The sequence below is a fragment of the Amblyraja radiata genome, chromosome 4 (assembly GCF_010909765.2).
Source record: "Amblyraja radiata isolate CabotCenter1 chromosome 4, sAmbRad1.1.pri, whole genome shotgun sequence".
Classification (NCBI taxonomy): domain Eukaryota; kingdom Metazoa; phylum Chordata; class Chondrichthyes; order Rajiformes; family Rajidae; genus Amblyraja; species Amblyraja radiata.
The window spans coordinates 121,584,993-121,606,188 of NC_045959.1; the positions used below are offsets into that span (position 1 = coordinate 121,584,993).

The window sequence follows — 21,196 nt, forward strand, 5'->3', positions numbered from 1 at the left end:
TATAGAACATTGGAAAAGGATCACCAATGCGTTCATGATTTCTAGAGCCACCTCCTTGAATACCCTGGGATGCAGACCATCAGGCCCTGGGGATTTATCAGCCTTCAGTTCCTCCGTCTCCCTAGATCCTCTGGCCACTAGTACATCTGGGAGATTGTTTGTGTCTTCCTTAGTGAAGACAGAACTAAAGTACCTGTTCAACTCTTCTGCCATTTCCTTGTTCCCCATAATAAATTCAAAAGGGACCCACATATACCTAAAGAAGCTTTTACTATCCTCCTTTATATTCTTGGCTAGCTTACCTTCGTACTTTATCTTTTCTCCCCGTATTGCCTTTTTAGTTATCTTCTGTTGATCTTTAAATTTCCCAATGCTCTGGCTTCCCGCTCATCTTTCTCTTTTATTTTTATACTGTCCTTGATTTTCCCTGTCACCTCTTACTCCCCTTAGAATCTTTCTTATCTTTGCCAATGGACAATATGTGCAGGTATAGGCCATTCGGCCCTTCGAGCCAGCACTGCCATTCACTGTGATCATGGCTTCAGGGCAGTGGAGGCAGGTTCTCTGGATACTTTCAAGAGAGAGCAAGATAGGGCTCTTAAAAATGGCGGAGTCAGGGGATATGGGGAGAAGGCAGGAACGAGGTACTGATTGGGGATGATCAGCCATAATCACATTGAATGGCGGTGCTAGCTCGAAGGGCCGAATGGCCTACTCCTGCACCTATTGTCTATTGTTTCCTGCCTCTAGCGTGTCCAAACCCTTAATAATCTTATATGTCTCAATACGATCACCTCTCATCCTAAATTCCAGAGTGTACAAGCCCAGCCGCTCCATTCTCTCAGCATATGACAGTCCCGCCATCCCGGGAATGAACCTTGTGAACCTACGCTGCACTGCCTCAATAGCAAGAAATGGAATGAACTGATCCTGCATCTGATGGATTATTCCCAGAAATATCTTCCATTGTTGTTCCATCATCATTCCTGCTAGGGTATCTTTCCAGTCAACTTTGGCCAGCTCCTCTCTCATGCCTCCAAAGTCCCCTTTGTTCAACTGCAACACTGACACCTCTGATTTAACCTTCTCCCTCTCAAATTGTAGATTAATACTTATCTGGTCACTATGGTCACTACCTCCTAGTGGTTACTTTACCTCGAGTTCCCTTATCAAATCCGGTTCATTACACATCATTAAATCCAGAATTGCCTTCTCCCTGGTAGGCTCCAGTACAAGCTGTTCTAAGAATCCATCTCGGAGGCACTCTACAAACTCCCTTTCTTGGGGTCCAGTACCAACCTGATTTAGAGGAAGTATATAAGTGTTGTGATATAAATTGTACAATATTGTGATCCAATGGAGAATATGTTTAGATGGTTTTGTTAATTTAGCTTACACAGGGGAATCGGAGGTGTGGCATCACAACTGTCTGCTGCAGACTACGCCATGGAGTCCTTGCTCAATGTCTTGTGGAATGGGAATATCAACCAGGATTTCCAATGAAAACAACCAGTGTAAAGTGGTGCCAGAACGGCGCCTTTGCTATTTAAGGCCCTGCAACATTGACATCACCAAGCACATCAAGGTAATTTTCTCAGGCTGGAATCCTTCACCCAGAGCCTCGCAATCACCCCCTAAATAAACCAGGAGAACGTCATCTTGTTCCAGTATTGCTGTCGTTCTCAAACTACAGCTGGATAGAAACTTGGTTCATTTCTTACCCTTTCCAAAGACCAAGGGCTGGCTCTGATCAGCTGATTAAACACCACGAGCTGATCGTGGGAACCTCCCCCGAGATAAAGGGAAAGGGTTGTCTTTTCTTCACTGAAGGTGAGCGGACATTCAGGGCTGGATAATGTTAGATCACAGACAGCTCTCAATCCAAAACTGGTCTCCTGTTTAACACCTGCAGGTACTAATGCAGGCTCTATCTGTACCCTTAGAATTGCCAAGAATTACATTTAAGATTTTCAATGTCAGTAAAAAAATGTTGTAGGCCTGGATAGCGTGGATGTGGAGAGGATGTTTCCACTAGTGGGAGAGTCTAGGACTAGAGGTCACAGCCTCAGAATTAAAGGACGTTCCTTTAGGAAGGAGATGAGGAGGAATTTCTTCAGTCAGAGGGTGGTGAATCTGTGGAATTCTTTGCCATAGACGGCTGTGGAGGCCAAGTCAATGAATATTTTTAAGGCAGAGATAGATAGATTCTTGATTAGTACGGGTGTCAGGAGTTATGGGGAGAAGGCAGGAGAATGGGGTTAGGAGGGAGAGATAGATCAGCCATGATTGAATGGCGGAGTAGACATGATTGGCCGAATTGCCTAATTCTGCTCCAATTACATGAATTAGTGAGTCTGCTTAGAGTTAATATAAAAGGCTTGATTGACAATGTAGGGCCTGTTAGTGGATACTCGGTTTTAGAATGCGTTCACAGCTTTATTTTATTCCAATAAAACCCTTTTATTCATGAAAATGTAAACAGGAGATACAACAGAAGCAAAACATTCTGTGCGTTTACCCTCATGATTCTGTACACCTCTATAAGATCAAACCTCTCCTCCAAGAACCTGGCATCATGTTGGCACAAAGAGCCATTCTTGTGCAGTTGTGTTCTATGTTCTAACTAGTGCATGTCCTATCATTAATTGTGCCATCATAGCTAGAAGTGACACAGGACCCAGCCCCTCAGTATCCAGATGATAGGACCTTAGACCTAGTCTCCCCACAAAGCCTGCCACTCATCCCTCACACATGCGCAGACTGAGACGCCATAACAGAATGGTGGCTTGTCCTGGTAAACTTTTAATATTTATTTTTGGTTAAGACAAAACGTTTTTCTGGTCCAAGATGTGAAGCATATTGTTAGTATTGTATGCAGTGATGGAGAGCATCCCCCCTTCATTAGATTACGTCATCCTTTTGCAAGTGGACACCACTTTGTTCCAACCCGCCACGGCAGATTGAAAATTTGTAAAATATCACAATGAGCCAAAAGCTAAAACCAAACCCAGCTAAGCTTGACTGACTTGATAGATGCAATAAACTCGAATCATTCCCTTTGATCTTAATTTGTATGAAAATTATAAGCATGTTTTTGTAAATCGAGAAACGTGTAATAAGTGCATCAACTCTGCACTCAAATATTTGATATTTGGAGAGGGGAGTTGACTTTAACAAAACATAGCTGACTTTGGTTGTCTTCAGTGTACATCAGAGGTGAGGTGTTTACATGTGCAAATATATATCTGGTGAAACATTGCCCTGCTACAACTTCATTTTACTGTAAATGTAGCAATCTCAACTTCAAATAGAAGAGAAGCCTTCAATAGTTAACTGAGATCGATTTACACCTACCAACCACTGGTTATTGATCGAACATTGAACAAACACAAGGTCATCTTGTGTCCATAAAGTTTATTTGTTCTGAATTCCATGAAAAATAAATCCCGTAGAGGTGACTAAAAATCCTGAAACCAAAATGTTCTTTGAAAGAGGTGACTTCCAAACGATACAACATCGATTCTTGTTGAAGAAAGAACTGCAGATGCTGGAAAAATCGAAGGTAGACAAAATGTTGGAGAAACTCAGCGGGTGAGGCAGCATCTATGGAGCGAAGGAATTTTGGGTCGAGAGTTTTCTTCAGTCTGCAGAAGGGTCTCAACCCGAAACGTCACCCATTCCGCTCTAGAGATGTTGCCTCACCCGCTGAGTTTCTCCAGCTTTTTGTCTACCTTCAATAGAGACTGACATTTCCAAAGGTCGATGATATTGAGAACAACTGCCCTTGTCAGTTAGTTTAGCACATGTCCCTGTTAGTCATTCACACAGCCAGGGCAGCAGAGAAAGGAAAGTGTTGGAATGATATTTGCATGGTGCAGGCAAGTAACAAGCATGAACATAACTTGTTTGCTTCTTCGTGCAGGAGGGGAAAAAGTGCCGCAGCGTGGTGAAGCAGGTGGAGCCCATCAACTTTACCCTGTCGGGGTGTGTGAGTAGACGAACATATCGGCCCAAGTACTGTGGTGTTTGCACGGACAATCGCTGCTGCACTCCCTACAAGTCAAAGACCATCCAGGTGAACTTTGACTGCCCTGACGGTCTGGCCTTCTCCAAGAATCTAATGTGGATAAACTCCTGTTTCTGCAACTTAAGGTGCAAGAATCCCAATGACATATTTGCAGATCTATTGTATTATCCTGACTATTCCGAAATCTCAAACTAACTGTTCAAGATGGATGGCCTTTGTTGGATGCAGGGATATATGCACAGCTGAAGTTACAATGGAAACATTGTACCTTTTATCAATTGCCTGAAAGATACCAGTTGTGTATCTCAGCTCTGAGAAATTATTATTTTTGTCAAATTAAGATAAATTTATTTAATGAATGAAAATATTCACCAAAGGTTTGAAGATATTATTTACTGAGATGTCGCTTTAATTCAAGATGCAGCATCCATGGATAATTGCATGGTGCACTTGTCTGCATCTTCCAGAGATAACAATCCAAGTCTGCCCAACCTCTCCTTCATCCATTCATCGTTGAAAACATTAGCAACACAGCAGTTCTGGTTTCCGATGGGAATGGTGACGGACGCACCACACATCTCTGTCCTCCAGTTCCTGCGGACTTCCACCGCTGGAAGTATAGGATTTTGGTGTGTGTGTGTTTTATCATCATTCCTTACAATGCCGTGTACGACAGTGATCGCAGCTTCTACTGAAGTGTGGATGGCCGTTGGCTCGCTAGAAGCTCATCCACCCTTTGACATGTCTTGTTTTTGGTCCTGCTGGGGGTCCACAGCCCCCTCCTCACCTGGCAAACCAGGTGGGGGAGACGGTTTAGTCGCCGACTATCCGAACATGGAGTAGGTAGCGCAGGATGACATGGTACCCGTGGCGGTGGGAACTCCCCCGACCTGACCAGTAGCTGATACCCTCTAATGCAGGCAGCATTCTGGGAAACCTGCACCCTCTCCAAAGCATCCACATCCTTCTTGTAATGGGGTAAATCCACACAATACTCCAAATGTGGCCGAACCAAAGTCCTCTGGAGATGCGTCATGACTTACTCAACGCCTCGATCAATGAAGGCAAGTAATCTACCTACTTGAGTTGCCACTTTCAGGAGCGCTGCACATGGACACCAAAATCCCTCTGCACATTTATGTTGCCCTTATGTTCGACTTTCCAAAGTGCAGCACTTCATACTTGCTCGAATTAAACTCCACCTGCCATTCCTCCGCCCATTTCAGTAGCTGTTCCATATCCCGTTGTATGTTTTAACAATCTTCCTCAGTCCGCTCCACCAGTGATCTTGGTATCATCTGCAGATTTACTACATTTATGTCCAAGCTCTTTATATTTCACAAACAGAGGTCCCAGCACAGATCACACCCACAACCCACCTTAGGTAGTTAGTTCCTTTGTGCTGTGAACTTGATAAATATAATTCGTATTTTTTCCAATGACAAATTAATTTTAATTAGCTGAACTTTTCAACGAAGGTTTCTGCTAGGAAATACAAACTTCAGACATGATGTGACTTCCATCCCTCACCTCTGGAAGATGCTAATCTGTAAATGAGAGCAGTCTACACAGAGAAGAAAGGTGAATGAGTCAGGTAATGAACAGGAGTTCAGGTGGATGAGCTTTGACTGTGGCCTGTCCTCACTCTCACTATGATTTTCTCAGAGACAGTACAAATTACTCAGCGCACAACATCAAAGTGAAATAACAAACTGTACGATTTGTTATCAGGATCACACTAAAGAAACGCTTTAATAAAGAAAATGTATTTACTTCTACTGTCCATGTCTCCATGATACCAAAAAGACAATTAGAAGATAGCATGATACGGATATTGAGTATAGAATGGACACACAGAACTGCAGATGCTGGACTTGAGTAAAACACAGAGTGCTGGAGTAACTCAGCGGGTCAGGCAGCATCTGTGGAGAACATGGATAGGTGACATTTCACAGAGTGCTGGAGTAACTCTGCAGGTCAGGCAGCCTCTCTGGAGGACATGGACAGGTGACATTTTGGGCCCTTCAGATCGATTGCAGTGCGGGGGATGAGTTTGAAAAGAGGTGAAGGGGACCTGGAGCGTTTAGTTTAGTTCTTGATACAGCGTGGAAACAGGCTCTTTGGCCCACCAAATTCACTCCCGTTCTACTTTATCCCACTTCCTCCTTATGTCTTTATCCCACTTCCTCCTCGCGTCTTTTACCCAGAGTAGGGGATTCGAGAACCAGAGGACATAGGTTTGTGAGAGGGGAAAGGTTAAACAGGAACCTGAAGGGGACTCCATTCAAGGACCCAAGCAGTCGTTCCAGGTGCGACAGAGGTTCACCTGCATCTCCTCCAACCTCATCTATTACATCCGCTGCTCTAGATGTCAGCTGATCTACATGGGTGAGTCCAAGCGTAGGCTTGGCGATCGCTTCGCCGAACACCTCCGCTCGGTCTGCATTAACCAACCTGATCTCCCTGTGGCTCAGCACTTCAACTCCCCCTCCCATTCCGAATCCGACCTTTCTGTCCTGGGCCTCCTACATGGCTAGAGTGAGCACCACCGGAAATTGGAGGAGCAGTACCTTATATTCCGCTTGGGCAGTCTGCACCCTAGCGGCATAAACATTGACTTCTCCAATTTCCGGTAGCCCTTGCTGTCTCCTCCCCTTCTCAGTTCTCCCTCAGCCCTCGGGCTCCTCCTCTTCCTTTCTCCTTTCTTCTCCCCCCCCCCCCCCCCCCCCCCCCACCCCCATTCACTCCATAGATGCTGCTGCACCCGCTGAGTTTCTCCAGCACTTTTGTCTACCTGAAGGGCACCTCTTTCACACAGGTGGGTATATGGAACGAGCTGTCAGAGGAGGTAGTTGAGGCATTTAAAAGACATTTGGACGGTACATGGATAGGAAACGGTTAGAGACATGGGCCAAACACAGCCAGGTGGGACATCTGGGGTAGTTAGGGCATTTTGGTTGGCGTGGGCAAGTTGGGAGGAAGAGCTGTTGTTTGTGCTATATGGCTCAAGGTTAGTGCTTCTTAAACTGGTGAATGGTTCACCCAAGGGTGAATGAAACAAGAGGGGTGAATGAAGGGTGAATTACTTAATTTATTCAGATATTTATATATTTTTCTCTATACTTAAAAAAGGCATTGCCATGAAAGTGGTTGGTAAGCCCTTATTGGTTTTAATGGCAGCGGGTTGGAAATTTGATATGTTTTTTTCTCTCTATATATAGTTTTCTAATTTCAAAGTAGCAGGATATTTCCCAAATTTACCGTAATATAACCTTTTAGGGAAGACCAGACGAGCTAGTGGGATCATAAATGTATTAATGGCAACACTGGAGGATCGCCGTAGGCAACTGTTGAACAGTAACTTTACTTTGTGTAGCAATTTAGCTCCCAAAGTTGATATTTGGTGGTATTGTGAGCTTTTGTCAGAGAGTTATGGAAAGTTATATTAGTTGGATACTAATATACTAAATCACATACTCCATGGCTTTTTGAGCTCGTTTTCCAAGAAAAAAAGTGCAGTAATCAAAGCCCGAAAGGGTAGGATGGGGCTGAAGCCCAATGTTTAGATGTTGGAATGGGTTTTTATCATTCTAATCGAATGATTTTCCAACTTCAGTGGTAATTAAACATTTTTTTCACTCCTAGATTTCTTTACATATTTTTAGGATGTTCAAGAAGTTGAATAAAATATAAAATTATACACAAAGCCGAAAATTACCCCCAAAAAATGAGAATGTAGTCGAGGGTGAATGAAATGTTGTGATAAAGACTCAAGGGTGAATGACACTGCAATAGTTTAAGAAGTTGCTCTAGGTGGCAACTTGTTAAGCGATATACCAAGCTCAAATATTTCATTCTGGGTTCTAACCCCATCCTATCCTGGTCTGTTGAAGCTCGCTTTCCAAACCCCCAACTGAATGCTGTTGATGTTTCTGGAATACTTATTCATTTATAAATCAGAATTCAAATAAGAAATTCAGAATCCACTCATTAAAGGCGTGCATTTTATAGTTTCATGAATTTATTTTGAAAATAAATACAAATGTGCAAGTCATTGTCAATTTAACTTTTCTAAACTGTTCCATGCTGTCCTTTGCAAGATCAAAAAGGATCACAACCTTTAAAGCTAAAATCTATTGATAAATTCAATCTATAGATGTTGACAAAAAACAGTATAAGAAATGTTATACTCAATATAGGTAACAAATACGGTTTGAATACGCCGCAATCTCCTCACCCCTCATGTCATTTCCCATACTTTAATGAAGCAAATATCGGTGGAAGCCTGGCACCTGATGCCCCCTATTCTCAACGTTTAATAAAGCCGCAACAATACATCTGCTGTAATGTGAAGTAATCCAACTTGCTTGTAGGTAAAACTGAAATGATTAACCGACTAAATACTATTTGAAATGTATCTTTGATGTCGCTGTCCTTTACAATCATTATTGAGCAGCATTTATTCCAACCCCTTTAGCGTTTCACACTCTGCTACATTGCTGTTGTAATAATATTTCCAGGCTGTTGGAGGCATCTTTACTGGGTTAAGGAGGGCATATGGTCTGTAATTTGTTAAAACGGACAGAACTAAGCTTTCTTGATACTAGTGTTTGAACAGGCCTCTAGTGTGTTTTTTATAAGGACAACAGAATAAGTAATCACATTAGGACAGTATTCTAGGATAGTACAACTTAGACTACATAACATTGTAAAATTTAGTTCAAAGGCTATAAGATTGAAAAAGATATGCTTCTAAGGATGATACAAATATCTAATTAAGCAATGAGCAAATGATTAAGTGTCATGTTTACATAGCAGTTGCACACCCCCATAGCATGTTTCGTATTTGCAGCTTCCCACAGCATTCATTGCACAAAATTACAATTAGGAGGAAGTTCTTGTTTGGAAACTTTTAAATACAAAATAATGAAAGCAGTACACAGGTCCCCTCTGAGCAGAAACATGTCAACAATGTGAATGTTCATCATTTCTCTCCCGCATTTTTGGGCGTGGAATTTTACAGCTTGGTAAATGGGTCTTTTAGCTAATAAGCTGATAATCTGCCTTCTCTGCTGCACAAGAGTGTTGGGTGCAAGGGAAAGCAAGATACAAGTGTGGCACCGTACTAAATGCTGCCACCGTTATATAGTATCAGGTTGTATGCTTCATATTGATCCGCAGATTGCAGGATCATGTAAACTGGATATATGCTCAGAAAAGATTCCAGATGAAGAAAAATCATGGAATATGAACATTTACACCGCATCACTGAGCACCCAATCAGAATTCACACCTTGGTTGTCTGACCACAAAACATACACGTTTGCTGTAAATCTCAATGTCATTCAAAGGGAGATTGGGAGGGAATCCAACAATACAAATTTGGTAGAGTATAAACACTTTAGAATCATCAAAATCTATCAAGTAAGAATCTAAGCACAATTTAAAAACAGATCAAAATTTGACTTGCCTAGTTCCAGTTTGCATCAAGATGCAACAGCGGCATTAAAACAATGTCATCTTTATACTTATGGTTTAAAAAGCAACAGTACATCAAGGTAGAAAAGTCAACATTCAATTAGTTTTACAAAAAGTTACAGCAACTAAGATATAACCTCTCATGAAGAAATTATCAACTATATACATATCTTAAAATTTAACCCAAGCTTCACAAGACGAATGGTATGTCGAGAATAATATTACCCACAATGCACTGCTATGCATTTTGTCATATGGTCAAATCTTGGAGCCTTTGTGTTCAAATGTGGCACCAATTAAAAGTACCATGCAGGAAAGTATGCACAAACGATAGTAATCTCTACATTTGTTTCCATGTGTGTTTATTGGTCCTTTGCCATCCCCATAGAATGACAAGTGGTTTGAGGTGGTGTGAATGGGCTTTAACAGGAAATCTCTGCAGACTGAGGGCCAGAGTGTTCAACAACTCCGACATTAGCATTAGCATTCTTGTTTATGTTCTGTAGGCCCAAACTGGGGTGACTGTAAAACTTGGCGGCCTCACCGGTGGCAGAGCGGCTCCTGTTGCCATCCATAGATGCTACACTGGATCCAGATGCTGAACGAGATCGCATTAGACGGGTCATGCTGGCTGCAGGCACTGTCAATGAATGATGACAAAGACATAGCGTTAAGCAAGTACGTGACTACACACTGCTGCTGTGTCAGACTCATCAGCAATATTCATTCTACTTACTGTAGCCCATTCCTTGCACAAAATATTTAATAGCCTCTGTAAGTTTTGCTGGCTGTGTGAGACAGAAAAAGCTCAAGTTTAAACTGATTTAAAATACTGCATTTAAATAAATACCATCTTAGTCATAGACTGAATATTTTAATAATGCTGCTAATTTCATTACGCGGGAAGAGTGCAAGCCGAATGTTGTTGCGCGGATTGAGAATGGTAATGAATTAGTGTAAAGGAGTCACCACATGTGCCAAGAAGCTGGCGTAACACTGGGCTGCCTACTGCTGCACCTGGTGCAGTGTTCAGTGCTACAGCAACAGTGGTGAACACGGCACTGTGGACACCATGCATACCTACTGCTGCACCTGGCGCAGTGTTCAGTGCTACAACAGTGGTGAACACGGCACTGTAGATACTGTGCATGCATAGCTGCACCTGGCCCAGTGTTCATAGTCCTACAACAGTGGTGAGCACGGCACTGTAGATACTGTGCATGCATAGCTGCACCTGGTGCAGTGTTCAGTGCTACAGCAACAGTGGTGAACACGGCACTGTGGACACCATGCATACCTACTGCTGCACCTGGCGCAGTGTTCAGTGCTACAACAGTGGTGAACACGGCACTGTAGATACTGTGCATGCATAGCTGCACCTGGCCCAGTGTTCATAGTCCTACAACAACAGTGGTGAGCACGGCACTGTAGATACTGTGCATGCATAGCTGCACCTGGCGCAGTGTTCAGTGCTACAGCAACAGTGGTGAGCATGTCACTGTAGATACCATGCATTTTATCATCATGCTCCGTAGTCATGTACAAGTAGGAAACCTACTGCACTTGCTTCTGCCTTCAAAAACTATCGCCTGAACAGAGGCATATTCAGTAAATGCGAGAAGGCAAAGAAGAACAAACAATTGAAAGAATTACATTAAACACACCTGGACAACTTGTGGCAGGCCTCCACAATCAGACATCTATTTTAAATAGAAGAGAAAAGAGTTACTCCACAACGTCACATCAGAATTTAAAGCCAATTACCAGTGCCATTGTGTCATTATGCTGCAGGGAGATTGGTCAGACAAGTGGAGTGCAAGAGGTTCAGGGACAAATCATGAGGGGAATAGATGATGCAGTCTTTTACCCAGGCTATTGGAATCATGAACCAGAAGATGCAGGTTTAAGGTGAGTGGGGTAATATTCAATAGAAACCTGTGTAGCACCTTTTTACACACAGGGGAAGTGGGTATATGGAACAAGCTGTCAGAGGCATGTGCTGAACAGCATTTAAAAGATACTTGGACAGGTAAATGGATAGGAAATGTTTAGTGGGATATGGGCCAAACGCAAGCAATCTAGCGTAGGTCAGCATGGATGAGTGGGGATGTGGGGCCTAGGGTCGTGTGCTACACGACCCTAGGACACAGGAAATGCACTTGCAACATTTAAAAAGCTATTCATTTAATTAATTTGCCATTATTGCACAAATATTCTAATCTACAAATTCAAAATGACTCAATTTGGAGAATTCTCTCTGGAAATCACTAGTTGGGCAAAAAAAACAGGTGTCTAGTTATGGTTAGAGCTCAGTTGCTGAGGATGCTCATTTCACTCAAGCTAACCATGACCTGCATTGTTCCATGTGGCTTCTCTTCAAAAGTTCCCTTCTATTCCAGTCAAATGCTAGTCAGGAAAAATCTTATAAAAATTAACGTCAGAGTGATAGCGTGGAAACAGGCACTTCGGCCCAACTCACCCACACAGGCCAACATGTCCCAGCTACACTAGTCCCACCTGCCCACGTTTCGTCCGTATCCCTCCAAACCTGTCTTATCCATGTACCTGTCTAACTGTTTCTTAAACGTTGGGATAGTCCCGGCCTCAACTACCTCCTCTGGAAGCTTGTTCCATACACCCACCACCCTTTGTGTGAAAAAGTTACTCCTCAGATTCCTATTAAATCTTTCCCTTTCACCTTGAACCTATGTTCTCTGGTCCTCGATTCCCATACTCTGGGCAAGAGATTTTGTGGATCTACCCGATCTATTCCTCTCATGATTTATACACCTCTATAAGATCTCCCCTCATCCTCCTGCGCTCCATGGAATAGAGACCCAGCCTACTCAACCTCTCCCTATAGCTCACACCCTCTAGTCCTGGCAACATCTTTGTAAATCTTCTCTGAACCCTTTCAAGCTTGACAATACCTTTCCTATAACATGGTGCCCAGAACTGAACACAATACTTTAAATGTAGCCTCACCAACGTCGTATTATTTAATTATCCCCCCCCCCCCCACCCCTTTTTTTTCGCTCTCTCATTTATCATATTGTTTCCAGTGTACTATGTTTACATATTCTGTTGTGCTGCAGCAAGTAAGAATGTACTTGTTCTATCTAGGACATATGAAGATAAAAGACTCTTGACTCTCTTATACAACTGCAATATGACCTCCCAACTTCTATACTCAAATTATACTCAACCCATCTGCTACCATCAGCTCAACTACCAGTTTTGACTAAGGCTATTTATTTACCCACTACTCCAAATCCGCTCACACATTTTGTACATTTATAACTTCAGGAATTATTCCATTCATAACTTTACCTGTTTGGATGAAGGATCGCTGTTTCAATACATCTCTGCTTCTGATCTACTTAATATTTCTTACATTTTCTACTTTTATTCCACCTTAGCCTAGGTTCCTGGAATTTATATGGAACATTTGGCAGTGTTTGACACTCGAAAATCACTCAAAAATGGAAACCATTGGATAGTCAATATCAAGCTGTGTGAAGCAGCAGGAGATTTAGATAAGAATTATAAAAAGGTGTATGAGAGCAGCTTAGTGGGAGTGGCATGAAGGGAGACTGTGCTGAGGTAGTCCTTTATTGAGGGTAAATGCTGAGGCTTTGGCGAGCAGGTTGAGCGGAGAGTAATGGCGGGGTAAGGTACGGTCTATTGGTTTCTGAGCATCGTCTATCCATGTCCTCCAGAGATACTGCCTGACCCGCTGATTTACTCCAGTACTTTTCGTTTTACTCCATACTTTTTGCTCTAAATGGAGATAAATCTGGACCTTGGGGGAAGGCAGTTTATGACGTTATTATATTGGAGCCAGGGAGAGTAAATTAGGAGCCGTTGTTATTGGGTAAAAGGGTATCTGACAAATGCGTATCATTTATAAGTCAATTGATCAAAGTCAATGTCCAGCATGTTCCAAGAAGGAGGGAGGATACGAATGGCAAGGTAAGGGAACCTTGGGCGACCAAAGTGTTTGTAAATTTGGTCAAAAAGAAAAAGGAAGCACATACAAGGTTTAATTAGATGAAATCAGACAGGACTTTTGAGGAATATAAAGCAAATAGGAAATAACTCAAGTGGGTGATTAGAAGGACCAAAAGGGACCATGAAATAGCTTTAGTGAGTTGGATTAAAGAACATTAAAAGCAAACGGCCAACAAGGGAAAATATAAGAGCACTCAAGGATAAAAGGGGGAATTTGTGCTTGGGAGTCTGGAGATATAGGCGAGGTACTAAACAAATACTTTGCATCTCACTATTCATTGGAGCACAGGAGGACTTTGCGGTGATCTTGTAGAGGTGTACAAAATCATGAGAGGAATAGATCAGTAGACGAACAGAGTCTCTTGCCCAGAGTAGGAGAATCGAGAACCAGGTTTAAGGTGAGGTGGAAAGATTTAATGGGGACCTTTACACAATGCATAACTTATTTTACACATCGGGTGATAGGTGTATGGAACAAGTTGCGGAGGTGTTGGTTGAGTCTGGTCCTATTGCAATGTTTAAGCAACATTTAGACAGGCACATGGATAGAGTTGGTTTGGAGGCATATGGGCCACATGTAGGCAGGTGGGACTAGCTTGGATGGGGCATGTTGGTTGGCAAGAGCCTGTTTCCACACTGCGTGACTGTGACTTGGATATAATTGCTATTGGGTTGATTATTGAGTTTGCAGGTGACACCAAGATTGCTGGCATTTTGGCCAATAGACAATAGGAGGAGTAGGCCATTCGGCTCTTCGTGCCAGCATCGCCATTCAATGTGATCATGGCTGATGAGATGACTGTGAGGAAGGTTGTCAAAGTATACAACAGGACATAGATCACCTACAAAATGGCCAGAGGATTACGCCCATCTCTAGTGGCCCCATTATGAGCAGGATGTTGAGGCTTTGGAGAAAGTGCAGAGGAAGTTTATCAGAACCCCCCCTGGGTAGGAGGATAAGGAGAGGTTAAACAAACATGCATTGTTTTCTCTAGAGCATCAGAGGCTAAGACCTGAAAGGAGTACATCAAATGATACGAGGCATAAATGGGGAAGACAGCCAGAACCTTTTCCCCAGGGTGGAAATGTCAAATACTAGAGTTTGGAGTAAGATACGATAGTGATTAAGAAGCTTTTAGATAGGTGCATGGCTATGCTAGGAATGGGAAGAATGGATCATATGGGGGCAGATGAGATCATGTTTGACACAGGCAGACCTTGTGGACAAGAGCCTGATCCTATGCTGTACTATGACTTTGGGAACATCCTCGGTGCATCCACCCGATCAAGGCCCCTCACGATCTTATATGTTTCAATGAGATCGCCTCTCATTCTTCTAAACTCCAAAGAGTAGAGTTCCAGCCTACTTAACCTTTCCTCATATGTCAATCCCCTCATTGCAGGAATTAATCTTGTAAACCTTCGCTGCACTGCCTCCAGGGCTAGTACATCCTTTCTTAAGTATGGACCCCAGAACTGTACACAGTATTCCAAATGTGGTCTCACTAATACTGTGTACAGCTGCAGCAAGACCTCCGTGTTTTTATACTCAATCCCCCTAGCAATAAAGGCCAAAACTCCATTGGCCTTCCTGATTGCTTGCTGCACCTGCATACTAACTTTTAGTGATTCATGTACTAATACCCCTAGATCCCTTTGCGTTGCATTACAACGCAGCTCCTCCTCATTTAGAAAATAACTTGCCCTATCATTTTTTTTCCCAAAGTGAATGACTTCACATTTATTAGTATTAAACTTCATCTGCCAAGTTGTTGCCCACTCACCTAGCTTATCTATATCCTTTTGCAGACTCTTCCTATCCTCCTCATCCCCTACTTTTCCTCCCATTTTTGTATCGTCCGCAAATTTTGATATATTACACTTGGTTCCCTCCTCCAAATCATTTATATAAATTGTGAACAACTGGGGTCCCAGCACCGACCCTTGCGGAACCCCGCTAGTTACCGGTTGCCATCCCGAGTATGAACCATTTATCCCCACTCTCTGCTTCCTATTTGTTAGCCAATCCTCTACCCATGCTAATATATTACCCCCAATTCCATAATTTTTTATTTTTAGCAATAGTCTCTTATGTGGCACCTTGTCAAAAGCCTTTTGGAAGTCCAAGTATACCACATCCACCGGTTCCCCTTTATCCACCCGGGTTGTTACTTCCTCAAAGAATTCGAGCAAATTCGTTAAACAGGACTTCCCCTTCACAAAACCATGCTGGTTCTGTCCGATGAAGTCATGTTTATCCAAGTGCCCCGTTAGTGTTTCTTTAATAATTGTCTCTAACATTTTACCCACCACCGATGTTAGACTAACCGGTCTATAGTTACCCGCTTTCTGTTTACTTCCTTTTTTAAATATAGGTGTTACATTGGCCATTTTCCAATCCACTGGGACCGTTCCTGCCTCCAGGGAGTTTTGGAAAATTATCACCAATGCATCCACAATCCCCACCGCTATCTCCCTCAAGACCCTTGGATGTAATCCATCAGGCCCAGGGGATTTATCCTCCTTCAGTCTCATTAATTTCCCTAATACCACCTCCTTGGTGATCTTAATAGTATTTAGCTCCTCCATTCCTACCGCCCCCTGTTTATCCAACGTTGGAATATTTTTTGTGTCTTCTATGGTGAAGACTGATACAAAATACTCGTTTAATGCCTTTGCCATTTCCATGTTCCCCACCAACAACTCTCCAGTCTCACCCTCCAATGGACCAACGTTCACCTTAGCCACCCTTTTTCACTTCCAAAAACATTATCCAAAGATCAAAACTAATGGATATGATTTTGCTAGTTGCAAGACTTTCCTATCTTACACAGAGGGGAACATTAGGTTGAAATGGTTGATAGTAATAGTCTTCTGTAAACTGATCTTTTGCAGTGAGGAAAACTTTACTTGTCTCTACTAGTTGCGTTTGAACCCACATTGCATTACCTTTAACAGAGTAGTCTTTGTTGGATCAAGTTTAGTATTACAGTCAACCTGAAAACAAAACATTTCATATTTAGCACTGTATAACAGTCCAACCAGGAATGGGCCCTCATTTAAATATGTTTTGCCCAATCTCAAGAGGTGAAAATCTGGGTATTGAAACAGAAGAAACATGTACAAAGAGGGATGACCTACTTTGTGTAGGAAGACAATTTAAATATTAGTTCTGTTTCACAATAGTTTCTTGCCAAGTTTAGGGACTGTCCCACTTTCACGACCTAATTCACACTCGCAGCATGCTCGTCACGAGGTCGTACGTAGGTCGTAGCAGGTCATGATGCTAGTCGTAGGTACTTGTGGCATCAAGTAGGTCGGGGCGTTTTTTCAACATGATGAAAAATGTCCACGAGTAAAACAGGTCTTGAATTAGGTCGTGAAAGTGGGACAGGCCCTTTTCTCTGCTCAAAACACCACTGGTATACATTTGCAACGGTCATATCTGCTTCAATAACACATTCAAATGTGAACCATACTTGCACCAGTTAGCAAGTTACCCCAGCAATGAAAAGATAGTTTCAAACTCCACCAAAATAAGCATTACACAAATTGTGTCTGGCATTAATAATCACATTCCTAACTGGAACCTTCTTGGTCCATTGAATAAGTGAAGTGACTTAGTAGGAAGCATAATAGGAAGAAAGATTGCTCTAAATACATTTCCTCACATTAAAAATATAAGTTCTCAAATATGTGTTTGAAATATTTCTGCATTTGCCTGGTTAAACTCTCAAACCTTATACTTATTGTGAATGCCTTCCTATTTGAAACCAATCATTAGATGAAATATTTCACTGTCAATAGAGTACTGGTCTTGGATAGTTTAGTGAACTAAATTGGATGCAATATTCTTGGTGAACAAAATTAATCTTTGACAGATTTAACACATGGTGAAGGTCTTAGTGGAGGTGGATGGAGAGAATAGAAACCTGCACTGTTTTCAACACTTAAAGTCGTAAATATTTTCTTATATTTTCTCAATTTGACCCATTAACTTGCCCATCAATCCTATTTCCCCACTCTTTATAGTATTACTTGCTCTCAACACTCTCAATTCTCCTAACACCCACTTATATCAAGGATAGTTTAGAATAGTAACTGAAGCTACCTACCAGCATGGCTTTGCGAGGTGGAAAAAAACTGAATACTCAGGGGAAACCCACTTAGTCCTATGGAGAATGTGTAAAAGTCCACAAACGGTGGCACCCGAGATCAGGATCAACCTTGGTTTGCTGGAGTTGGCAACAGCAAAACTTATATGCCATATTATTGGATGGAGTTATTATATGACGCCAACATTTCAGATACCCGAACATGAATTTTAAAATAATGCATATTATGGCAAGGATTATTTTATCTCTAAAAGTACCACAATATTTGAGCCATTAAATATTCTTATGAATAAATTCTCACCAATTAAGAGTATTTACACAAATAATTCAAAAATCTGGACAACGCCACACAGGTATAACTGAATGAAATGTAAACATGCTCCACTTTCCATGTAACTAAGAGCTCTCAATGACATCAACTTACCACAGCATCCACCGCAGGTGAATTGTCTCCAACCACCAACAAAGAAGGACATCTATAGGCAAAACCAAAACATGTTCATGATTTCAGCCACACCAATGTAAAGATCATCATTTCACTAATAATTAATGCATTATAAGAGCAAATAATCCAGTTTGAAATCTGCAAGAATGACAGTATGCCCTGAAATGTAACTGCATGATGTGAATCTCCTCACATTACCCCACCAATCCCCAACACAGACTGACACATAGCAATAATTACTCAGCGCTGTTTCATGTCACCACAGAAATCTGAGTGGCCACAAGCCACCCTGGTACTTCAGGGCCCACTCCTTATGCTGGGGAAAGTAGAGGTGTGGTCCCAGGACTGTAGCACTGGAACAGCACGCTCACAGTTCTCAACCATTTACCCAGCTGCCTCACGCACACCCCAGCCAGCTCAATTAGGGTGCACTTGAGCAGTTATTTCAGTCATAGCAGGAAAAGCCTACAACATATTTGAGGAAGGATGTGCTGGATCTGGAGAGGGTCCAGAGGAGGTTTACAAAAATTATCCTAGGAATGAGTGGTTAACATGTTTGTTGGCACTGGGCCTGAACATACTGGCGTTTAGAAGAATGAGGGGGGACCTCATTGAAACTGAATAGTGAAAGGCCTGGACAGAGTGGATGTGGAGAGGATGTTTCCAACAAGTGGGAGAGTCTCGGACCAGAGGTCACAGCCTCAGAATTAAAGGACGTTCTTTTAGGAAGGAGATAAGGAGGAATTTATTTAGTTTGGAGGGTGGTGAATCTGTGGAATTCTTTGCCACAGAAGGCTATAGAGGCCATCAATGGATATTTTTAGGGCAGAAATAGATAGATTCTGGATTAGTATGGGTGTCAGGAGTTATGGGGAGCAGACAAGAAAATGGGGTTAGGAGGGAGATATAGATCAGCCATGATTGAATGGCAGAGTAGACAATGGGACAAATGGCTTAATTCTGCTCCTATCACTTATGACCTTATGACATATTTACATCTCTAAATGTCTAGCCAGACTTGGAGTCACAGATTCATACATCATGGAAACAGACACTTTGGCCCAACTTGCCCATGCCAACCAAGATGCCCCACACATAACCAAGTTGCCAACCAAGATGCCCCATACATAATCAAGTTTCATACACCATTTGCACCTTTAGCCTGAGATGTTATAAACGGACTTTGACACCGTAAAATAGCTCTGTGGTTATAAACGGCCTTTGACAATAGACAATAGGTGCAGGCGTAGGCCCATCGGCCCTTCATTCAATGTGATCATGGCTGATCATCCAGTCAGTACTCACTGTAAAGTAGCTCTGTGGCTGTGTTGTCCAGGAAAAGGGCGCCCAATTTCCAAGTCTCTTCGACTGCAGAAAATTAATGAAGAATTAATTACAGTCAGTGCATGTGACACCCATTACTTCTCTGTCCCCTTCCCCCCAAAATGGGTGTAAGGTACAATGCATAAGTACCTTCTTCACATTTAGTGTAAGATAGAGGTGACACAACTTTACCTCAGATAAATTCCACTAGCATTGTCCACAGGAGCAGAATTGCAACTGAGAGTAATGAATACCAGCCAAAGCCACTGTATTATATTCTCAAGCCTTCTCTCTCCTACCTGAACCCTGACCCGATCCACCTATCACTAGCTCTTGCTGCACCCTTTCCCCTTATTGCCTTCTACCAATTATATTCCCTCTACTCCTTGTTTGAGAAACGTCCCAAACCAAACCAAACCATTGTCTGTCCACTTCCTTCCTGATCCATTCAGCTCCTCCAGCTGTTCATTTTATTTAAAAGTAACTGGTGCTGTGCAAGAGTTGAAATAGGATTGAAAAAGTGTTTTCAGACAATTCACAGGCCTTGGTAGAAAAAAGTAGAAACTAGGGCAGGTAACCTGAGAGAGCAGAGAGAGCATCAAACAGTTTGGAGGTGAGTGGCATGCTGCACCCAGAGATGGTCCTGACAGCGTCCTCATTGTGTGTTCAAGGCCACCAAATGCCTCATCAAATGTTACAGTGCATTCACAAAGTATTCACACCCCTTCACTTTTTACACATTTTGTTACCTTACAGCCGTATTTTAAAATGGATTAAATTCAATCTACACACAATATCCCAGAATGAAGAAGTGAAAACAGGTGTTTAGAAATTTTTGCAAAGTAATTAAAAAGAAAGAACTGAAATATCACATTTACATAAGTATTCAGACCCTTTGCTATGACACTCAAAATCTAGCTTAGGTTCAAATTCTGTTTCCATTGATTATCCTTGAGATGTTTCGACAACTTGGAGTCCACCAGTGGTAAATTAAATTGATTGGACATGATTTGGAAAGGCACACACCTGTCTATATAAGGTCCCACAGTTGACAGTGCATGTCAGAGCAAAAACCAAGCCATGAATATGAAGGAATTGTCCGTAGACCTCCGAGACAGGATTGTGTCGAGACACAGATCTGGGGAAGGGTATAAATCAATTTATGCAGCATTGCAGGTCCCGAAGAGCACAGTGGCCTCCGTCATTCTTAAATGGAAGAACTTTGGAACCACTAGGACTCTTCATTGAGCTGGCAGCCTGGCCAAACTGATAAATCGGGGGAGAAGGGCATTGGTCAGGTAGGTGACCAAGAACCCGATGGTTACTCTGACAGAGCTCCGGAGTTCCTCTGTGGAGATGGGAGAACCTTCCAGAAGGACTATATCTGCAGCACTCCACCAATCAGTCCTTTATAGTAGAGTGGCCAGACGGAAGCCACTCCTCAGTAAAAGGCACATGACAGCCCGCTTGGAGTTTGCCAAAAGGCATGAGAAACAAGATTCTCTGGTCTGATGAAACCAAGATTGAACTCTTTGGTCTGAATGCCAAGCGTCATGTCTGGAGGAAACCAGGCACTGCTCATCACCTGGCCAATACCATACCTACGGTGAAGCATGGCAGTGGCAGCATCATGCTGTGGGGATGTTTTTCAGTGGCAGGAACAGGGAGACTAGTCAGGATCGAGGGAAAGACGAAGGAGCAACGTACTGAGAGATCCTTGATGAAAACCTGCTCCAGAGCGTTCTGGACCTCAGACTGGAACTGTACAGTTCAACGACCCGAAGTACATAGCCAAGA

General features: G+C 42.5%; 2 protein-coding genes across 3 annotated transcripts in view; one reads left to right on the top strand and one right to left on the bottom strand.

Moving 5' to 3' along the window:
* The window catches only part of ccn4 (cellular communication network factor 4), a 35,689-nt gene extending 31,291 nt beyond the window's left edge, over positions 1–4,398 (top strand). Inside the window, exons 4-5 of the mRNA XM_033020372.1 lie at positions 1,392–1,585; positions 3,923–4,398. Coding sequence (XP_032876263.1) covers positions 1,392–1,585; positions 3,923–4,222 — 494 coding nt within the window. The 3' untranslated portion in view covers positions 4,223–4,398. The remainder of the gene's footprint in view (positions 1–1,391; positions 1,586–3,922) is intronic.
* A 5,448-nt stretch (positions 4,399–9,846) lies between these two features.
* Positions 9,847–21,196, bottom strand: part of LOC116972546 (protein NDRG1-like) — a 72,466-nt gene continuing 61,116 nt past the window's right edge. For both annotated transcript variants that reach the window (XM_033020371.1, XM_033020370.1), the window contains 6 exons: positions 19,382–19,444; positions 18,056–18,107; positions 16,466–16,513; positions 11,170–11,205; positions 10,242–10,293; positions 9,847–10,145 (listed from right to left, as the gene is read on the bottom strand). In XM_033020371.1, the coding sequence (XP_032876262.1) occupies positions 9,928–10,145; positions 10,242–10,293; positions 11,170–11,205; positions 16,466–16,513; positions 18,056–18,107; positions 19,382–19,444 (469 nt within the window). In that variant the 3' untranslated portion in view covers positions 9,847–9,927. The remainder of the gene's footprint in view (positions 10,146–10,241; positions 10,294–11,169; positions 11,206–16,465; positions 16,514–18,055; positions 18,108–19,381; positions 19,445–21,196) is intronic.